General features: G+C 54.3%; 2 protein-coding genes across 4 annotated transcripts; one reads left to right on the forward strand and one right to left on the reverse strand.

Annotated features, from left to right (window-relative positions):
- Nucleotides 1–238: 238 nt before the first annotated feature.
- Nucleotides 239–6053, forward strand: PLSCR3 (phospholipid scramblase 3). Of its 2 annotated transcripts, XM_049860531.1 has the most exons (9): nt 239–313; nt 434–497; nt 871–1051; nt 1317–1552; nt 1639–1681; nt 1796–2016; nt 2210–2371; nt 5339–5500; nt 5660–6053. In XM_049860531.1, the coding sequence occupies exons 3-9, from the start codon at nt 1045–1047 to the stop codon at nt 5714–5716; spliced, it is 888 nt and encodes a 295-aa protein (XP_049716488.1). In that variant the 5' UTR covers nt 239–313; nt 434–497; nt 871–1044; the 3' UTR covers nt 5717–6053. The 2 variants fall into 2 exon arrangements, with proteins under 2 accessions (XP_049716488.1, XP_049716487.1); XM_049860530.1 differs by lacking the exons at nt 239–313; nt 434–497 and adding an exon at nt 508–657.
- A 964-nt stretch (nt 6054–7017) lies between these two features.
- Nucleotides 7018–14051, reverse strand: TNK1 (tyrosine kinase non receptor 1). 2 transcript variants are annotated; one of them, XM_049860528.1, is made up of 14 exons: nt 13985–14051; nt 12413–12556; nt 12014–12193; nt 11806–11876; nt 11491–11682; nt 11209–11364; nt 10821–11104; nt 10318–10591; nt 8921–9015; nt 8445–8591; nt 8138–8217; nt 7400–7701; nt 7222–7317; nt 7018–7131 (listed from the first exon to the last, which is right to left on the reverse strand). In XM_049860528.1, exons 3-14 carry the CDS (start codon nt 12174–12176, stop codon nt 7018–7020), a joined length of 1974 nt encoding a protein of 657 aa, XP_049716485.1. In that variant the 5' UTR covers nt 12177–12193; nt 12413–12556; nt 13985–14051. The 2 variants fall into 2 exon arrangements, with proteins under 2 accessions (XP_049716485.1, XP_049716486.1); XM_049860529.1 differs by lacking the exons at nt 12413–12556; nt 13985–14051 and having other exon boundaries at nt 11806–11871; nt 12014–12127.
- Between the last annotated feature and the right edge of the window lie 5858 nt (nt 14052–19909).

Here is a 19909-nt window from a genome sequence, read left to right on the forward strand (position 1 = left end):
TCCTCTGACCGCATTTCCTCTTCTGGGCCTCTGAGCCTCACCTCAGGCACACTCATTAATGACACTCTTTGGCAGCCTGTCACCCACTCGGCTGGGAGCGCCTGAGGGAAGTAATTGCGAGGGGTGTATGTGGGTCACCGCGGCGCTCCGGCCTCGCTCTGACCAGGAGAGGTGGCGAGGCAGCCCCGGGGAAGCAGAAAGGGAGCAGGAGCCGGCCGCAGAGCTAAAGAAGGAGTGCGAAGCGTGTTGCGCTGCGTCAGCGAGCCCCGGAGCGCCCGGAGTCTAGCACGGCCAGGCCGGGAGCGCAGTGCAGGTGGCCCGCGTCCCCACCAGAGGGCGCCGAGCGCTCTGCGCCCGCGGGCCTGGCAGGGTCGCGCGGCTGAGGTCTCAGCCGGCTTCCCTCTCCAGCCGCTTTTCCTCCCCACATCTGCAGTCGGAGCGGAAGAGGCGGGGACGCCGGCGACGCCAGGAGCGCGCGGTCCGGACTCTGCTGCAGGGTAGGAGAGCCGGCGTGCGTCTTCTCTGCGCAGGCGCGCCGCCAAGGCCGGCAGGGGCGGGGCCTGGGCTGGTCGAGGGGCGGGGTCAGATCCAGGGCCCGCCTCCACTAGCTCTTCAGAGCGGCCGAGCCTGGCACCCAGGCAATTCTGGGGGTTTCAGGTGAGCATGGGGCACAGAGGGATCTGGGAGGCTTCTCTCGAGGCCGGGTCGTCGGTCTGACCGTGCGCGGGCCCATCTGTCCTGCTGCCCGTATCCGGCCACCTCCACGGAGAATGGGAGAACAAAGGGAGGGGGCGGTTCTGGGGCCCCGGAGGGAATCCAGGGTCCCAGGTACCCCGCCCCGCCTGCTGACACTTTCGGTTTCTCCTCAAGTCAGAGGTGCCGCCCGGAGACCCTGGTCCAGCGCCGGGCACAGCTGCTTCTGCGCGTTTGCCTGTCCGTCTTTGTGTCTGTCTCTGTGTCTATCTGGCTGTCTCCGAGCCTGCCTCCACTTCTAAAACTAAGCCGCGCGGACACCGACATCCCCTGGGTCCCCGCCCCTGTCCCATGGCAGGTAAGTGGGCGCAGGGCTGGGGGGTCTCCGTTATCCCCCCCAGCCCGCGGACTTGGGAGCCGGGTGTCGAACACATCCTCCGGGAATGTGCTCGGACTGGCTACGTGGGCCCCTCCCTTCCTCCGGGGAGCCGCCGCCCGGCTCCCCCGCCCCATCTTTCCCAGTCTTCCCCACCACTTTAACCCCGCAGCCTCGTGGCCCACGGGCTGAAGACGAGGGGATGAGGCTCCTGGGCCCTTTCTAATCTCGACCCCTGTTTCCACAGGCTACTTGCCCCCCAAAGGCTACGCCCCTTCGGCTCCACCGCCCTACCCTGTGACCACCGGATACCCGGAGCCGGCGCTGCATCCTGGGGCCGGGCAGGCGCCGGTGCCCGCCCAGGTGCCCAGCCCCGCGCCAGGCTTCGCTCTCTTCCCCTCACCTGGCCCCTTGGCCTCGGGGTCTCCTGCCCCCTTCTTACCACTGCCCGGGGTGCCTCCTGGCCTCGAATTCCTGGCGCAGGTAAGTGGGAGAGAGGGAGGGGTGACCGGGGCCCGGCGTCCAGGCGAGCCAGCTGACGTCGTCGGCGGTGCCCTTACTCTTTCTAGATTGACCAGATCTTGATTCACCAAAAGGTTGAGCGAGTGCAAGGTGAGTGGGGCAGCGGCAGAGGAGGTTGGGCCTAGTGATGCAGGCAGGGATGGCGGGCTCTGGGGCCAGCATCGGAGCCTGAGCCTCAACAAGACTCTTGTAACTCCCTGGCAGGGCTCCTAGGCTGGGAAACCTGTAACCGGTATGAACTGCGCTCGGGGGCAGGGCAACCCTTGGGCCAGGCGGCCGAGGAGAGCAACTGCTGCGCTCGCCTGTGCTGTGGTGCCCGCCGGCCGCTGCGTGTCCGCCTGGTGGACCCCGGGGACCGCGAAGTGCTGCGCCTGCTACGTCCGCTCCACTGTGGCTGCGGCTGCTGCCCCTGCGGCCTCCAGGAGGTGGGTGAGGAGGGGTGGGGTAGAGGACAGGCTGGGGTAGGGGAACAGGCCATGGTGGGGTGGGGTCAGGGATGGGGTGTGGTTCGGGTGGGCATGGGCTTGTGGGGATGGGAGAGTCTAGTGAGAGGGCTAGGTGGGAGCTTGGACCAGGCAACCCTGGCTTGGCAGTGACCCTGTCTGCCTTGTATCCCAGATGGAAATACAGGCTCCACCGGGCACCACCATTGGCCACGTACTACAGACCTGGCATCCGTTTCTCCCCAAGTTCTCCATCCAGGATGCTGATCGCCAGACTGTCCTTCGGGTGGTGGGGCCCTGCTGGACCTGTGGCTGTGGCACAGACACCAACTTTGAGGTATCAGGAAGGGGAGCTCCCTGAGACTTTCATAAACAAAGATGGCAACTTCCATGATCCAAGATGGCAGCCTCTGTGAGGCAGGATGGCCAATGCTAAGGTCAAGACTCTGAGCTCATCAATCCAAATCCACTGTGATTCCTACTACTTTTCAGTTTTCTTCCATTCTGAAATAGGATGGCTCAGTGGTCTTATAAAAGGCATGTCAAAGAGGGTTTCATCTTAAGAACCAATGTTGATTGTTATCTACAGCTCTGTGTTGAGGAAAATCTGATGCCAGCCTGGATTTAGGGGGAAAGATGATTATTGAGTGTATAGCTGCTGTGTGTCAGTTTGTGAGCCTATGCCCAGGGACGAGCACTGATTTGACTTATTAGCATCCTTTGGCTTGCCCACCAACCTAGAAAGCCAAATGGCCTCTCTAACCTGGAATCCAGGTGACACCCTTCCCACCGTGGGTTCCTATCACCAGCCTGGAACCTGGAGACCCCAAGTGGTGACAGTTTCAGGGTGAGGCCTGAGAAACACCTTGGTTTCTAGAAGGGAAGGTCACCCCACAGACCCTTGAGTTCCTTAAGGGATAATTATCTCTGCAGATATGGGAGAGGCAATAGGTATAATCTAACAGACTTTCCAAAGCTTCTGATGAGGTACCCTACCTACCTAAAGTTATTTTTAAAAACTGAGTCACCTTGGTAGCCAGGGGAGGTTCTGTGATGGGAGCCAGGTGATCTCTGGGTGGGAATGTGTTAATTGTCAGTTCTCATTAGACCAGTCTCCCTTTTACGTAATTATAAATGGTCCATATTTGAGGTTACAGTCTTGGGACTATAGGACTGGTTGGGATAGGCCCTGCCTACCCTGGGACTGCGCTGCATGAAGTGCCCCAGAGCTATAGGACACTGGGAGAGAGGATAGAAAGGACATAGAAGATGAGCAGAAGAAAAGGATCAGGGAGTCACTGTGAATTACCAGCCACACTGGCAGGGCTTCCTGCTGCTGGACTCAGAGAGGCCAATGGAAATCATAATTCTCAGAGGCCACTTACTGCTGCCCTCTTATCTTTCCTAATAGATGGGCTTGAATCCCCTTTAGACGAAGTTTGCATGTGATGCTGGACAGGGCTTTCTCTTGATTTGCAAATTAGACAAAAGCCACCTCCTTGGCCAGACTTGGAGGCCCTGGGTGGTGCAAGTGGTTAACACGCTCGGCTGCTAACAGAAAGGCTAGAGGTTGAAGTCCACCCAGAGGTACCTTGGACGAAAGGCTTGGCCATGTACTTCCAAAAAATCCTATGGAGCACAGTTCTACTGTGACACACGTGGGGTCTCCATGAGTCAGAGTCAACTCACTGGCAACTGGTTTGGTTTTGAGGGGGCAGACACAGCCCTCCAAGAGCCTGGCCGGCTGGTGGAGTGCAGCCAGGATTGCAGCAGTCTCTCTTGTCCTCTCGGCCAGGCTCCTTTGTGCAGAACACAAACTGCACTAACTGTGGGTGGCAGGAACGTTGGAAATCAAAGCAAACCCAGCAACTAGCCATACACTAGGGGAGTTAGACTCTATCACGTTTCCATTTCTCCCACCACCGATGCTCAGTGATGTCACGTATGGCCTTTGGAGGGCAGCAGACTCGAGTCTGAATCCTTGTGTTGCTACGTACTCATATTGTGACCAAGGGTGCCTCAGTTTCCCCAGTTGTCACATGGAAACCCAAGGTTGTTAGGAGGCTTCACATGTATGTCTAGTGCTGATAGGAGCCCTGGCGGTGCAGCAGTTAAGAGTTTGGCTGCTAACCAAGAGGTCGGCAGTGCAAGTCTACCAGTTGCTCCTTGGAAACCCTACGACTCGATGGCATCGGGTTTGTTTTAGTTTTTAGTGCCTGATAGGTGCTTTATAAATGTTTTTTCCTCTGTTTAGTCTGCCGAAGGTCTAATATTGGGTGCATGTACTCCTGATTCAGAGGGCACATGCGGTTTCTGTCCCTACACGGGGAATTCCAGACCACCCCTTGACCTTGAGTACCTCTGAGGACTGGTGACTGAGACAGGCCCTCCCTGTTCAGTTTTAGTACCTGCTAGAGCACTGCTTGGAGCCCTGGTGGCGCAGTGGTTAGGAGCTTGGCTGCTAACCAAAAGATAGGCAGGTTGAATCTGCACCCACTCCTTGGAAACCCTATGCGGCAGTTCTACTCTGTCCTATAGGGTTGCTATGACTTGGAATCAACTCAGCGGCAACAGGTTTAGGGCACTACTTGGGTGGCGCAAACGGTAAAGCACTCGGCTACCAACTGGAAGGTCGGTGGTTCAAACTCATCTAGAGGCACTTCAGAAGAAAGGGCTTGCAATCTGCTTCTGAAAGTTCACAGCCTAGGGAACGCAGTGCTACTCTGCCACCCATGGGGTCGTCGTGAGTCGGAATTGACTCAACAGCAACAGGTTTTTTGGGGGGCGGCCTGTCAGGTGTCCTTACCTGACTTTCGCCAGGTGCCCTATGGGCTCACTGTACTCTAACTTGCAGCAAACCTGTGAGGCATGTATTTGTAAATCCCCATTTTCCAGAGGAGACTGACGCTGCAGGTTAGCCAAAGCCAGGTCTCTTGATTCTCAGCCTAGGCTGCTTTTCTTCACTCCATGTAAACTTCCCAGGTTCAGCGGGGTTTAGGTAAGTTCGAGCCTGCCTGACCCCTCAGGGTGTTTGGAGACCTGTGAATTTTTCTGCACTTTTCTGATAAGGTTGCACTAGCCCATATGGTGTTTTTAGTCCTCTAGAAGAAGGCACTCCTTCTTTGAGAGACTTAATGTCATGTGCCAGAAAATTTTCATAATAAATGTCCGCAGTCCCTTAGATGTGGTGCCCTCGTACAGTGTACGATCTGCATGACCACAGATGGTGCTTGTGGGCGTGAGACTGGAGGCGCGTGAGATTGGGCACCTCCTCTCCAGTTGAGTCTTTCCTCCTTCCTGACAGGTGAAGACCCGGGATGAGTCCCGCAGCGTGGGCCGTATCAGCAAGCAGTGGGGGGGGCTGCTCCGAGAAACTCTCACGGATGCAGATGACTTTGGCTTGCAGTTCCCCACGGATCTGGATGTGAAGGTGAAGGCTGTGCTGCTGGGAGCCACGTTTCTCATTGTGAGTTGGCTGCCTCCGCCCCTCCACCCTTTTCCTCTCCTTTGGAGCTTCATGCACTTCCTGGTCTCCTGCTAGGAGAGGGTTGGTGTGAGGGGCAGAGTTTCTGGGGGCTTGGGGTACAGACAGCTGGCTCTCCTGTTGACGGTACCCTCCCTGCAGGACTACATGTTCTTTGAGAAGCGAGGAGGTGCTGGGCCCTCTGCCATCACCAGCTAGAGGCCGCTTCAGGGTGAGGAGACCATCACCTCAAACAGAATTCAGGATGGTCACCTGCTCTGGCCTGGCCCTTCCTCAGAGGCAGCCTCTTTCATCCATGTACACAGCAGGGGACAGACGGGGTACCTGAGAGGCTGGGGGCCGTGTGCCCCATCCCTACCCTACCTCTCTGGCCTCCTTCACCTGTGGCCCCCCGCAAAGAGTGTGTATGAGAGCCCTTCCCCGCTACCTCCCACCACTGTCTCTTGGCATACAGGCTATTGGCTTTCAGACCTTCCCTACCCACCCCCTCCTACCCCCTTCCAGGGCCTCTGCTCCAGAAAGGGCCTTTGGAACCCAGAACTTTGGGATGTTATGACAGAACCGGGATGGAGGATAAACAGCACCAAAGAATAGCGGACATGGCCACCCCTCTCCTGCATCAGCTTGGCCAATCAATTCAGCCCCAGACTACAGCACTTTGAGGGGATTCCTGCCTCCCCACCAACAGCTGTAGAGGCTGGGCCCTAGTGCCAACCTCCCCTGCTCTTGGGCCCTGCCCACAGCTGGTGCTTGCTGCAGCTTCCTGTGCCTTATTTAACCACCCCTTCCTTCCATTGCCCTAGGAAGGAGGCTGCATCTTTGTATGGTATATTCATATAAACTTTGTAATTTTTTTGGACTTTGGAAGATGTATGCAATGGGGGGATGGGTAAAGAAAGAGTTGATGTGGAAAGAGACAAAGGGAAATATGACGTCTGGGGTGGGCTGGCCCTTCTCACAATACATGCTATCAGGATCAACTGTCCTTGAGTCCAACAGAGCATCTTTCATCACCCCATGGCCCTGGACCAAGCCAAGGTTGTTGGGACCACATGCCCCAAGTCAATATGGGGGCTTCTGTCATCCAAGATGGCTGCTCCCACAGAGTCCAGTGGTAGCTGATGGCAGTTCAAGATGGCTGTTCCTATGGTCCACCATGGCCCCTTGACTATACTCTGTAGTGAGTAGAAGGTTCCTCTAGGCATAATATGTAGCAGCTCTGTTCCTTCAAGTCCTCTTGTTCGGCAATATTGTGGGCAGAGTAGAATAGATCCTGCTGTGGCCAGCTAAGGAAGCCTGAGCCCTCAGAGGCCACGGGGCAGGGTAGAGAGAAGGCAGTGGTCAGTGTTGACCATGGGCTCCTATACCAGCCTGCAGTAGGTTCTCTCCAGGTGGGAAACTCTGCCTCTGCCAGGACCTTGATCTTCTTGGCCCCACAAGGCCAGGTGCCAGGGGGCCCAGGCTTTCTACACTGGTGTCCTTTCCCAATGGAGCAGAGTTCAGTGCCGTGCCAGGACGTAGCGGCTAGCAGCTGAGAGGTCCCACTGGTAATGCTCCAGTATGCGCCAGCAGTCAGCCCTGGACCGGCTGCTCAGGTGGAATAGCTGATCTACCTGTGGGGGCAGGAGGGAGAGCAGGCTGAGCTGGCCGCCAGACAGCAGGGGCAGGAGATGAAGGAGCCTGGGAGAAGGGTCTGGCACTACCTTGAGGTTCCGAATGGCAGAAACCACATCTCCCCCAGTAGCTCTTAGTGCTGCCTGACACTCCTGGTGGGTGACTCCATGCACACTCAGCTCCACCTTGCGGGGAGAAAACTGCATCAAACTCCTGCTCCAGCCTGCAGCCCCTTCTGGACATCAGGCCACTTTAGGGAGATCTCACCTCCATAACCCTCCTCTGCACCTCAGGGTCAGACAGGAGGCCTCCAGAGGGCACAGTGGCTTTGCTGGCTCCAGGTGCTCCCACAGGGTGATTGTGGGGGGGTTCTCTTTTGGGCCAGGAGGGCTGCTCCCTGGGGGGCTGGCTGACCTGAGAGGGAGAGCTGGAGGCAAAGGGTGGGCAGGGTGGCAGGACTGGGGGTCCCTTGCACACAGCTCTGGCACGTCGAAGTTCCGGGGGACTTGAACCACCTCCTGTGGGACGAGGGTTCAGGGACAGAACCGACTCCAGGCTTTTGGAGATGCCTGCACAGTTGAGAAAGGAACAACTTGAGAGGGAGCCCAGAAGCTAGGCCCTCCCTTCCTCAGGGCCCCTGTCCCTCCAGCCTTCTTTCTCTGTGCTGAGCTGGATGGTTCTGTAAGCATTCACAGATGAGCTACCCAGCCTGTTCTCAAGGGGGTCCATGTGTCAGGTGGGATAATAAGACAAGTGTAGAAGGGACACCAAGACCCAGGCAGGGGAGGGCCCGCCCGGCCCAGAGAGTAGGAGATGCTTTCAGCAGGGAGGCAGGGAGACTTCATACCCCTTAAGATCTTAATGCATTGCTAGGATGGCAACAGGCAGAATTTAGGGAAAGAAATCATGTATGGGGAAGTAACATGCAGAGACATTGCTTGGGGGTAGAACTGGAGAGTTGTTCTTGATCTCAGAGACCTGGAGGCGTCCTCACTGCATACCCACCTTTCATCATGGGCAGGGGCATGTTCCTTCTCTGGTCCCGTGCTGGAGGCAGATCTTGAAGCTTTGCCTTTGCTCTGTCCCTGAGGGAGAGAGATCCAGTTCATTGTCCGCTCTGCTCACTCTTTGCTCCCTGCAACGTATCAGTGTCCCCTCTGGGCTCCCAGGGAGGCCAAGGTCCAGGCTGGGAGCTCCAGCTGGGAGGCAAGTGCAGCTTCACCTCTCGCCCCCTTCCCAGACTTCCCTTCCCAAGAAGTTGCTGGACCAGGTTCCCCCAGCCCAGCTCAGCCCCTCCCTTTCAGGTCCTCACCCATTGGCGTTTCCCCGGTGTCGCTCCCCGGAGCCTCTGTGTACTGGGCGGGTAGCTGGCCAATCTGTCACCATTACTGCGGAGGCCGGGAAGCTGCCCACTTTGAATGTTTGGCCGTTCTGGCCCTTCCAGGTGGTTGAGTCAGGACTGTGGGAAAAGGGCTGGTGAGGGGGGATGGGAATGGGGACAGTGGGGACTGGGGTCCAGCCCACATTCAGCTCCTCGAGCTGTGTGCCATGTAGCTGCATCTGCCTGGAGGAGAGGAAGACTTTTTCTCACTAAACAAAAGGTTGTATGGGCCGACGGTGGCTCCAGCAGGGAGGCCAGGGATGTGGTAGGGTTCTCAGGGCCCAGGGGGAACAGGAAGACAGCAGAGGATCAAGATTCAAGGAGCTGGGGAGATGCAGAAAGGACCAGGAGTCAGGAAGGTTTGGAGGGGTCTTCCTGGGGATACTCGGGACACATGGGGTTGTCACCTGCCCTCGATGATGGTGATGGGGTCACCGACCTCCATTCTCAGGGCACCTGTCTCCATGACATCCCTCACACAGCGTCCCTCAGGAGGCTGGGCCTGTGGAGACAGGAGGGAAGGGGGCTAGGCTTGTGGCCTGGGTCAGAAAGGTAAGTCATGGGGACCAGGGAGGAAAGGAACCCTCCCATTTGTGCACCTTCCGATCAAACCCATAGTAGGCATGGGCCCAGGGTAGGGACTGTCCCTTTCCCCCCTGAATTTAGTCCAGTGGAGGAGGCAGCCACGGATTCCCTGCTGGATGCAGCCCAGGGGTCAGAAAGAAACCTGTCCCTACTTAGGGGGACTAACAGGAGTACCATCCTGGATGCCACTTTTACTCTCACACCCAAACCCATGATCTGCCCCTCAAGCATCTCTGGAATCTTTCTCCTTCCCTCCAGCCCCACTGCCTCACCCTCATCCAGGCCTCCTCATCTCACTCCTGCTTCACAGCCATAGCCACTCGCCTGGTCTCCCCACCTCCAGTGTCATCCGTCTAATCCACTCTTGTGACCACCCTACGTGATATAACAAACTTGTCTGCTCAAAACTCTTCCATAGCTACCAACCAAAAAGCCATCGCTGTCAAGTTGATTCCAACTCAGCTCCCCTGTAGGACAGAGTAGAATTGCCCCATAGGGTTTCTAAGGAGCAGCTGGTGGATTCGAACTGCCAACCTCTTGGTTAGCAGCCGTAGCTTTTAGCCACTGTGCCACCAGGGCTCCCCAGGTACCTTCAAAATAAAGTCTAAACTCTTGTAACCATAGAGTATAGTGACTTCAGGAAGAGCTCTAAAGTCAGATTGACTGGCTCAAATCCCATCTCCCCCACTTACTGTATGACCCTAGGCAAGTCACTTAAACTGTCCCTGCCTTAACTGTCCCATCTATAAAACTGACAAAATAATTACCTCAAAGAGTTGATGTGAGAATTAAACGAGTGAATACATGAAAAGATACATGTGAAATGGTATGGTATCTTACACAGATAGAATGCTGTATGTTAGCAGTCGTTAATATGCCCCACAAATGGTTCCATGACACAGCCCCTCCGCCCTCTGCAGTCGCATTAGTGTGCTTCCCCCGCCCACACTGAACGTCTCTTCCTGCCCGTCAAACACCCACCTCCCCCTACTGCTCTTTCCTCTATGCTCCCCTTCAGCCCTTTAGCCTGCATCCATGTAAGTCCCCAGCTGCCTCCCCGGGGCTCGGAGCTTCCCACGAGTAGGACTGACTTGGTTCCATTCAGAACCGAGTCCGAGGCCAGCACAGGAGTCAGTATGTGTCTTGTGCACAGAACCCTGGGAAAGGGAGTGGAGAGAAGAGAGACTGTACTTGAGGAGGACTGACACCTCTTCCCCACCTCTTGGAGCTGCCCTTCCAGGTGGGAAAAGCTAGGCCGGTCAGCAGGGTGTGGGGCCCAGCAGCGCAGGACGAGGGAGTAGAGGGCCCTGGAGCAGAGTGGCGGCCTAGGCAGCCGGGCGCGGTCCTTCTCCAGTCGATGAAGGATGAGGTAGGGCGGGATGCCGGCCCAGGGTTCCTCGCCCCCAGAGAACATCTCCCACAGCGTCACCCCAAACATCCACACGTCCGAGGCAGAAGAGAAGGCCCCTTGGCGCAGGCTCTCCGGGGCACACCTATGGAAGTGGTGCTGAAGGGGGCCGGCCGTGAGCCCCTCGGAGACCCCACCTTGCACTGAGACCACGCAATGAGCCGGTCATCCTCAGAAGTCGTCCTCTCCGAGTCCTAACCCCACGTCCCAGCCTCGCTCAGAAGACCTCCCATTGCAGCCCTCTGTGACCCCCTTAGCTACTGCCCTCCTGCCCCGCCCCTTTGCCCGGCTCCACCTGTCGCCCCGCCCCTCACCAGGCATAGGGGATGGGGCGGGGCCCGCCCATGACGTAACGCCCCCGGGCGCCAGTCAGCGGCCGCACCAGCCCGAAATCCGCCACCTTGATGACGCGCGGCGCAGCCAGCAGCAGGTTGCGCGTAGCGAGGTCTCGGTGCACCAGCCCGCGGGCCCCCATGTATGCCATGGCCCCCGCCAGCTGCCGCAGGAAGAGGCAGAGCAGAGACACAGGCAGTGGGGGTGTAGGGGCCGGGGCTCTCAGGCGCGCGTGCAGGGAGCCCAGAGGCGCCAGCTCCATCACCTGCAGTAGCACAGCACTGCGTGAGTTGTCCAGGCCCACAGCACATGATCCGCCCATCCTCCCGTGACACAGGCTGTCGGGGAACTGGAGTCGGCACTACTCACCATCTGCAGGGGCTGGCCCAGCACGAGTCCATGCAGACGCAGTACGTGTGGGTGTTCCAAGTTCATCATGACTGATACCTCTCGCAGGAAGTCCCCCAGCTCGGTGCCCATGGGGCCCTCGGGACCCACCCGGAGGGACTTTACAGCCACTGGGACCTGGGGAGGGGACACCATCAGGCATGTTGGGGAATGGCTATGCCAGGGCCAGGGCGGAGAGGACATGCAGAGCAGAGGGGCGGCTGGGTCAGGCGCCCAGGGGCAGTGGGCTCCCTGGACACTCACGCTCTGGCCACTGGGCAGCATCCACAGCCCTCTGTGTACCACACCAAAGCAGCCGGCACCCAGCAACTCCCCTCTGCGCACCGCGCCCTCTGGGATCAGACACTTGAGTCCTCCCTCGGGTTCAGGGGGGCACGGAGGGCTGTCTGAGGGTGAGGTGGTCTCCTTCTGCTCGGGGGTGAAACTCCCAAGGATCTGAAACAAGAGTGAGAAAGCGCAGTGTGCAGAACTGACATACCTCCATTGCACTCAGCCCCACCCAGTCCCCAGGCCTAAGCTGGCCCTGTAAGTGCCCCCTTCTCTCCACCACACACACACCTTGTAGACCCACTTCTTGGGCTTGAGGCCAGAACGGTACCTCTTCAGAGCTTCAACCAGTCTGCGCTGGGCTGGGAAAGACCAGAATCAGAGGACTGGGGTGGGAGGCCAGGGTGCCAAGGGATTTACAGGCCAGAAGAGGGCTGGAGGGAGGGAGCTGGCAGCCTTGGGGGAGGAAGACCAGGACCTCAAAGCAGGGGTTCCTCACCAGGCCGGCCCATGCCAATGCCATCCAGGTCCTCGGGCCTTACAAAGTCGAAGTGCTCTGGTCGAGTGACATTAAGCTCCTCAAGAATGGGCCGATAAAACTGGGCCAGCTGGATGTCCCGGAGCAGCTGCAGCAGCCACAAGGAGCTCACCTCAGGGAGCATGTCTGGAGAAGGGGCCCCTAAGGATGATGGCACTCTCTTTCAGAGATATAGTCCAGGGTGGGCATCTAAGACACCAGACACCAGGGACATTGTCTCCAGCTCCAAGCCCAACTCATCAGAAATATTCAAGGACAGAAGGAGACAGCCAGGAACCCTGCCACTCACATATAGAAACCCCAGGTAGACCGTACCCCATACCCAAGACCTCAAAGTGCCCCCCCCCCCCCCCGCAGCACCTGTGAAACTGGCTGTCTTCACATCCGAAACTTTAATACACTGCCTGGGTGGTACAAACAGTTAAGTGCTCAGCTGCCAAGTGAAAGGTTGGAGATTCAAGTCCACTCAGAGGCTTCTTGGAAGAAAGGCCTGGTGATCCACTTCTGAAAAAAAAAAACAGCCATTGAAAACCCTAGAGAGCACAGTTCTACTCTGACGCATGTGGGGTCATCGTGAGTCAGGATGAACTAGTTTGTAGTTTGCCTGCCTACACTACAGACTCCAGGTATGTCGCCCTCCTCATTCCTGAGTTAGTATGGCACGCTGTTCCTGTACCCCAACGACACCCAGATATACTGCCCTTTTAGACCTGAGCTACCCAGGTACACCAGTGTACACATTCACTCATGTATACCTGAGACACCTCCCCTCCTCACGAGCCATTTTGGTCTACTACACATCAACTGGAGATATGCAGATATGCTAACTCTACCATACCTCAGACATGCAGGTACACACACACACACACAAAGGACATGAAGATACACTCCCTCTCATACCACATACACGTAACGAGACATAGAGCTGCAGTGAAGCCTGGTGAAAGCCGGAACTCCACAGGACTGCCTTGCTTTAACAGGTCTTGCAAGTTTCCTGTCTTTGACAGGATAGTCTTATCGTTCTTCTATCGCTCTCTGTTAGTGGAAAATATTTGAGTTTTCCTTCTCTGACAGGTTTCTGCCTTACACAGGTTCTGGCTTTCACAGGTTTTACTGTATATTCCCAACCACGCCTGAGATGCCCAGATACACCGCCCTTCAAATCCGAGACCCTCCAGGATGCTGCCACGAAATTCCCAGGTTTACTGCCACACACACTCTCACGTATCTGCGGTTGAAACACAGCAGTTCACTGCCCCACACGTCTGAGAAGACAAGGTTCACCTAAACACACAAGACACACCAAGGTACAGTGTCCACACTATGCAGGTACATCGCCCCTTATCCACCAATGCCAGCAACATTTGAAATCAAAACAGGCATTTGTGATCAGCCGCTAAGGGCACTCCTGCCCTAGGCGCAGGTATTGCCTACAGAGCCACCCTCGGCTGCCAGGTGCACAGTCCCATCCACACCCAACTGAGCTCAGTTCCAGGTATGCAGAGCCCTGCCCACACACCTGAGTTGCTCCATGTAACCTGGCTTCAAGGCAGCTCCTCCAACGTTTATTATAAATAAGGCTCTAGGCTCTCTGGGAACCAGCCCGGGCTCACACACACTCTCTGACACACACCTGGACCTCTCCCCACCTTCCTCCCACTGTAGTAAAGTGAGGAGTAAGCGAAGCATGGTAGGCCGAGATAAAGCCAGGAGGTGGGCAGGAATCAAAGCGGGGAGGGGGGTGCGGGAGAGGAGTGAGCCCAGGTTCCCGGGAGACCCCTGCCCGCGAAGCGGGAAGAAGAAAGGTGGCCAAGGAAGGGAAGGACCCGGGGAGGGTAAGGGGAACAGGCAGGCCCAGCCCCCGCGGACGCACCCCGAGCGACAGCTGATGGGTGGGCCTGCCCCGGGCGCCCTGCTAACCGGGACCCTCACCTGGCGAAGGCGGAAGCTGCAGCTGGGAAGCCACCGGAGTGCAACGACTAAATCCCGAGGAAGGCGGGCAGGAGGCGGAGCAGGAGGCCGCTGGAGGCGGGACCTGGCGGCGGGCCCAGGCTGACTCGGGCCGCGCCCCCAGGCCTCAGGTGGAACTGGGAAAGGGCCGGGACCGAGGCTAACCCGCCCTCCCTCCTCCGGGCCAACCGGCCCCCCAACCAGGAGAAACCACCCCTCCCCTCCGCTCTGCTTGTCTCCTTTCTCTCTCTACAGCCTTCTCCAAAGAACCTTGCACCCCTTCCCAGACTTCTCTTGTTAGAGTCCTGCTTCCATGCCATGTCCCCCTCCCCAAATCCTTCCCCTAGCTCAACAAGAACCCTCCCCACTAAATAAATAAGAACTTAAGATATATATAGAGAAAGAGACCCTGGGTAGTGCCAACAGTTAACAAACTCTGCTGCCAGCCGAAAGTTTGGAGGTTCAAATCTACCCAGAGGTACCTGGAAAGGAAGGCCTGTTGATCTGAAAAAATCAACCATTGAAAACCCTGTGGGGCACAATTCTACTCTGACACACCGGGGGTCACCATGAGTTGGAGTCAACTCCAAGACAGCTGGTGTTTTTTAGAGGTTCAGCCCCATTTTTATCTTTGGCTTGGAAAAATACTGCAGGAAGCTGGAGGCCTCTTTATTTCTCTCCTTCTCCTAGGCGTGGGCATTCCCAGGCACTGGAAATACAAAGCTAAACCAGCATAGTCCCTACCCAGGGAAATATTCTTTAACAAATGGAAGAAGGCCCGCAGTACAGGAGGCTCTGGAGTGGAACCAGGGCAGAGAGGTGTTGATGTTGGACAGGAAGTCAGCCTCCAGCCAAGACAGTTTAAGATGGAAGCTGTTGTCCTTCTCCCAGCTGAACTTCAGTCCCATGTACTGCCCTTTTTATCAGAAGCTCCCCAGGGTGGACCAGGTGGGAGGTCTGGTGAGAGGAAAGCTTCTTTGAGGCTTCACAGCCCCACCCCAGCTTAGTTTTGGTGAGCAGGGGCAGCTGTCTGTGCTTCTGGGGACCTCTCCCCATCACTGACAATTCCTGGCTTCATTTGGGTATAAGACCCGCTCTCCTCCATGCAGTCTCTGCTGACCCAGGTGCCTGTAGGTTGCTCCCTCGCCTGTGTCCACAATCCAGGGCCTGGAAGAAGCTCTGGAAAGGAGCATACCCTCTCCTTTTTCCTCAGGGGTCCCAGGGAGACAGTTGCCAGACTTAGGAGATCTGATCTCCCTGTTTCCTTCTGTTCTCCAGGAGAGATGTGTGACCACAGCAGCTGCTGTCCCCAGAGTTCCCTGGAGGGAAAAGCCCTCCCTGTCTTGGTAAACACACAGGGTGTTCCAGCGTTGGTAGTAAAATCTCCACCATGGATTTTCTGGCTCTCCAGCCAGGCCAGCTAGCCATACAATAATTGGTCCCCCACATCTGTTTTCTCGATACACTGTGGTTCCACAGGGCGGGGGTTGTGTAGGTCTTGGTTAGCCTTGTTTTCTTAATACCTAGGACCCTGTAGGCACACAATAGTGCAATGCATGTTGGTTGTGAAAAAGTCCACTTGGTCTCATTGCCACTCCTTTGTAGGTGATCTCTCTTTTCTCCCAACTTTGTTAAAATATCATTGTTTTTTGACGTTTTCTGGTTTTATTACAATGTGTCTAGGTATGGACTCCTTTTTTTTTATCCTGTTCAGTAAATTGTACTTTCTGTATCTAGGAATTCACATCTTTCATCACTGTGGTGTGATGGATTGCTTTTGTGTGGCCTTTCTCACCATGATCTTGTAACTCCCACCTAAGCGATTGGGTGGGGCTGCGCAAAGAGAGTAATTGTGGGATTAGTCAGTTTTCCCATCCCACTGGGCTTGAGGTGAGCTGTCCCAGAGGCTGGAGAGAGAGGATCCTACCACCACCAAAGAAGAACAGCCAGGAGCAGAAAGTGTGTCCTATGGACCCGGGATCCCTGCGCTGAGAAGCTCCTGAAACCAGGGGACAGAGAGAGAGAGAGAGTTCGAGAAGCAGTGGCAGAGAAACGATGGCAGGAGACGGGTGGTGGGCATCCTAGCCACAGAGTGGGAAAGCTGTGTGCCTTTGGTCAGGAAGCTTGCTGGTGGAGTAGAGTGCCTCTGGCACTTTTTGGCAGAGCTAAAAGTGCTTTGTACACCGTTCCGAGCAGGGCAGAGAGGTGTGCCTGAGAGCACGACTGGGAAGAGGCTGTCCTGATATAAGAACTGTATCCTGAGTGTTCCTGAGCCTGAATTGTAACCTATTACTTCCCTAATAAGCCCCATAACGGTGAGTATGGTCTGTGAGTTCCGTGTGGCCATTGCAACGAATTATTAAACCCAGCAGAGAAGTAGAGAGCACCGTGGGAGGGATGGTTGGTGTCAGAATTGGTAAAGATGGTGGAGAGGAGACATGTCGGACCTCCGCTTCATAGGAATCAGCATTAAACTCTTGATCTTGATTCTTCTTCCCCCTTGTGAAGTTAGAGGAAGTCAGACGTCCCCACCACCACGCCATCTTTACAATCAATTTTAGAAAATTCACAACCAGTATCTTCAAAGATTACTTTTCTCCCATTCTCTGTACTCTCTTTGTTGGAGTCTCTGATTAGAAGTATTCTAGACCTTTTCACTTTGTCCTCCATGTCCCTTAACCTCTCTCCATACTTTCCATTCCTTGCATCTTGTGATGAAATCCTGGTAATCTCTTCAGGTCTTTCAGTTCATTGATTCTCCCTTCAGTTACATCTGATGTGCTGTTTAATCCAGCCACTAAGGTTTTGTTGTTGTTGTTGCTGTTATATTCATACAAACTTTTTTAAAATTTTTATTGTGCTTTAAGAGAAAGTTTACAAAGCACGTCAGTCTCTTATACTAAAATTTATACACACCTTGCTATATACTCCTAGACACTCTTCCCCTTATGAGACAGCACACTCTTTCCCTCCATTCTCTCTTTTCATGTTCATTCGGCCAGCTTCTGACCCCCTCAGCCTTCTCATCGCCCCTCCAGACAGGAGATGCCTGCATAGTCTCATGTGTCTACTTGATCCAAGAAGCGCACTCTTCATCAGTATCATTTCTACCCCATAGTCCAGTCCAATCCCTGTCTGAAGAGTTGGCTTGGGGAATGGTTCCCGTCCTGGGCTAACAGAAGGTCTGGGGACCATGACCTCTGGGGTCCATCTAGTCTCAGCATATAAACATTATTATACTTTTTATGATGACAGTACTTTATTGAGATATGTGTTCAGTAACATGAACACATTTAGCTGTACAGATCAATGAATTTCAACAAATGTACATCCCATGTGCAGTGCAATGGGTTTCTCTAATACATGACCTTTCAGGCCTTGGGTTTATAATTCTGCCAAAAATGATTGGTTGGGTCACATCTCCAAAGGGATTGGTCAATTACTATGCAAATAGGGTTTGTAAAACCACCCAATAGGATTAAGTGACCTTGTAGGGATTGATTGGTTTGTGGCCTGGCTGGAAGGACTATGTCTTGAAATTGATAAGAAACTTGCTTATAAACAGCCAACCTGTCTTAGTTGTCTAGTGCTGCTATAACAGAAATACCATAAGTGGATGGCTTTAGCAGAAGTTTATTCTCTCACAGTCTAGGAAACTAGAAGTCTGAATTCAGGGCATTGGCTCTAGGGGAAGACTTCCTTTCTCTATCGGTTATGGGGGAAGGACCTTGTCATCAATCTTCCCCTGGTCTAGGATTTCTTAGTGCAGGAATCCTGAGTCCAAAGGACACACTCCTCTCCTGGCACTTCTTTCTTGATGGTATGAGGTACCTCTCCTCTCTGCTCGATTATCTCAAAAGAGTTTGACTCAATATATAACCTCATCCTGTAAATTGAGTCCTGCCTAATTAACATAACTGCCTCTAATCATAGATGTTAAGGTTTACAACACATAGCAAAATCATATCAGATCACAGAATGGTGGACAATCACACAGTACTGGGAATCATGACCTAGCCAAGTTGACACACATTTTTGGGGGATACAATTCAATCCATAACACAATCTGACAGAGGTTTTTAGAGAGGCAAGGAGAAAGAGAGAGAGAGAAGGATGGAACCTCTTAAAAGAGCTGCAATATGGGTTAAGAGCAGTAGCACCGAAGACGATGCCACACAGCATCACACAGTGCCACGTGGCAGCAGTAGTACCAGCGACAGGAGCCATGGAACCAGCAGACAGCTGTGGTGGTGCTTACCAGCCCATGGACAGAGAGCTGAGCACCTTCAGGCAGGAGGCTTGCTGACAGAGCTGGGTACCTCCAGGCACTAGTCAGCTCAGCCAAAAGAACTGTAACACTTGCCCAAGCAGAGCACAGGCCCAGTGAGGCCTAGCAGCAGAGCAGAAGCCTTGCAGTGTGGCAGTAGCCAAAGGTGGACAGTTGTGAATGGCCGAGAGAAGGGCACGCTAGCATGGCAGAAAGGAGCTAAAAGACCTGTCCTGGCTGGAAGCTCTCCTGATTGACTAAGTTGATTCTGATACCAAGCCTATTCCCTGATTAACCTCAGAACTGTGAGTATGGTCGGTGAGTTCTGTGTGACCACTGCATTGAATTACTAAACCCAGTAAAGAACTAGAGAGTGCTGTGGGAGGGGCAGCCAGTGTCAGAAATGGTGAAAAAGTCAGTGAGTGGAGGTATGTCTGACCTCCACCTCATAGGAACCAGCATTATGCTGGTCCTGATAATTCTTATCCCTCAGAAATTCAGGCACATTCAGATGCTAGATCACACCCTGTAAGGCAGGTATAGAATGATGAGAATGGTAGTAGTAATAGTAGTATCAGAACCTATCTAATTTCAGGGGGGCATAAAGACCAGGATCAACCTAAAGCTATTCCCATGAGATGGAAGTCAGGCATACCTCCACCCTCCAACCTTTTTACTATTTCTGACAGCAGCTGTCCTGCTCATGGCACTCTCTACTTCTCTTATGGGTTCAATAATCTGTTACAATGGCCACACAGAACTCACAGACCATACTTACAGTTAAGTGGTTTATCAAGGACGTAGTAGGGTACTACTCAGGATCAGGATCAGGATCAGCAGGCTACAACTCAGGGTCAGCATCGAAAAGCATGTAGGAAGTCTCTCTTCTTTAGTGCAGGACAGCTCTGTCAGCTCTTCTAGGCTACAGAGGCCTCTCTTTACCCCCGGAGAACAGGCTCCTGTTGACTCTGTCCTCTGTTGTCCCTGGCTCTGCCACTGGGCCCCTTCTGAGCCTCTCACTGTCTTCAGTGTTGCAGCCCTTGACCTTTGTTATTGTTTTTTTAGAAGATTTATTGCCTTCTTTCTCTCTTTCCCTTTCCTTTTTTTTTTTTTTTCTACTCATTCCTGCTGGTTCTCTTTCTGCTGCTTTCTGTCTAAAAACCTCTGTGGAGTTGGCTGCATATATACATAACTGCTTGTCAACGTCAAGGCATGGCCCTCCCACTCAGGCCACAAACTGACCAATCCCTTCTCGGTAAGCCACAGACACTTCATGTGCATGGTAAAGTACAGACACTTCATTTGCATAGTTTTTGACCAATCTCTGCAAGGAGGTACCAAATACAGGGCAGGATGCAGTCCAGGACCAGACAAAAAGTATCAAACCACAAGTTGTTTACAGCTTACCCAGGAAATGTCAATCAACCTGGACAAAAGTAAGAAACACTTTTGGAGTAGAAAACTAAGGCAAAGGTAAATTGTCAGGGTTTAGGGGAAAATCTCTCAAGCCGTTTTGCCAAAGAACTGAGGCAAAAGGCCATATAAAGGAACTCATTTCACTGCTGCAGGTAAAGATCTGGGACATTTCTGTCATCCTACAAAGTTCGTTTGTGCCCATTTTCAGTCAATCCCACCCCCAG

Source organism: Elephas maximus, chromosome 19 (genome assembly GCF_024166365.1).
Source record: "Elephas maximus indicus isolate mEleMax1 chromosome 19, mEleMax1 primary haplotype, whole genome shotgun sequence".
Lineage (NCBI taxonomy): Eukaryota > Metazoa > Chordata > Mammalia > Proboscidea > Elephantidae > Elephas > Elephas maximus.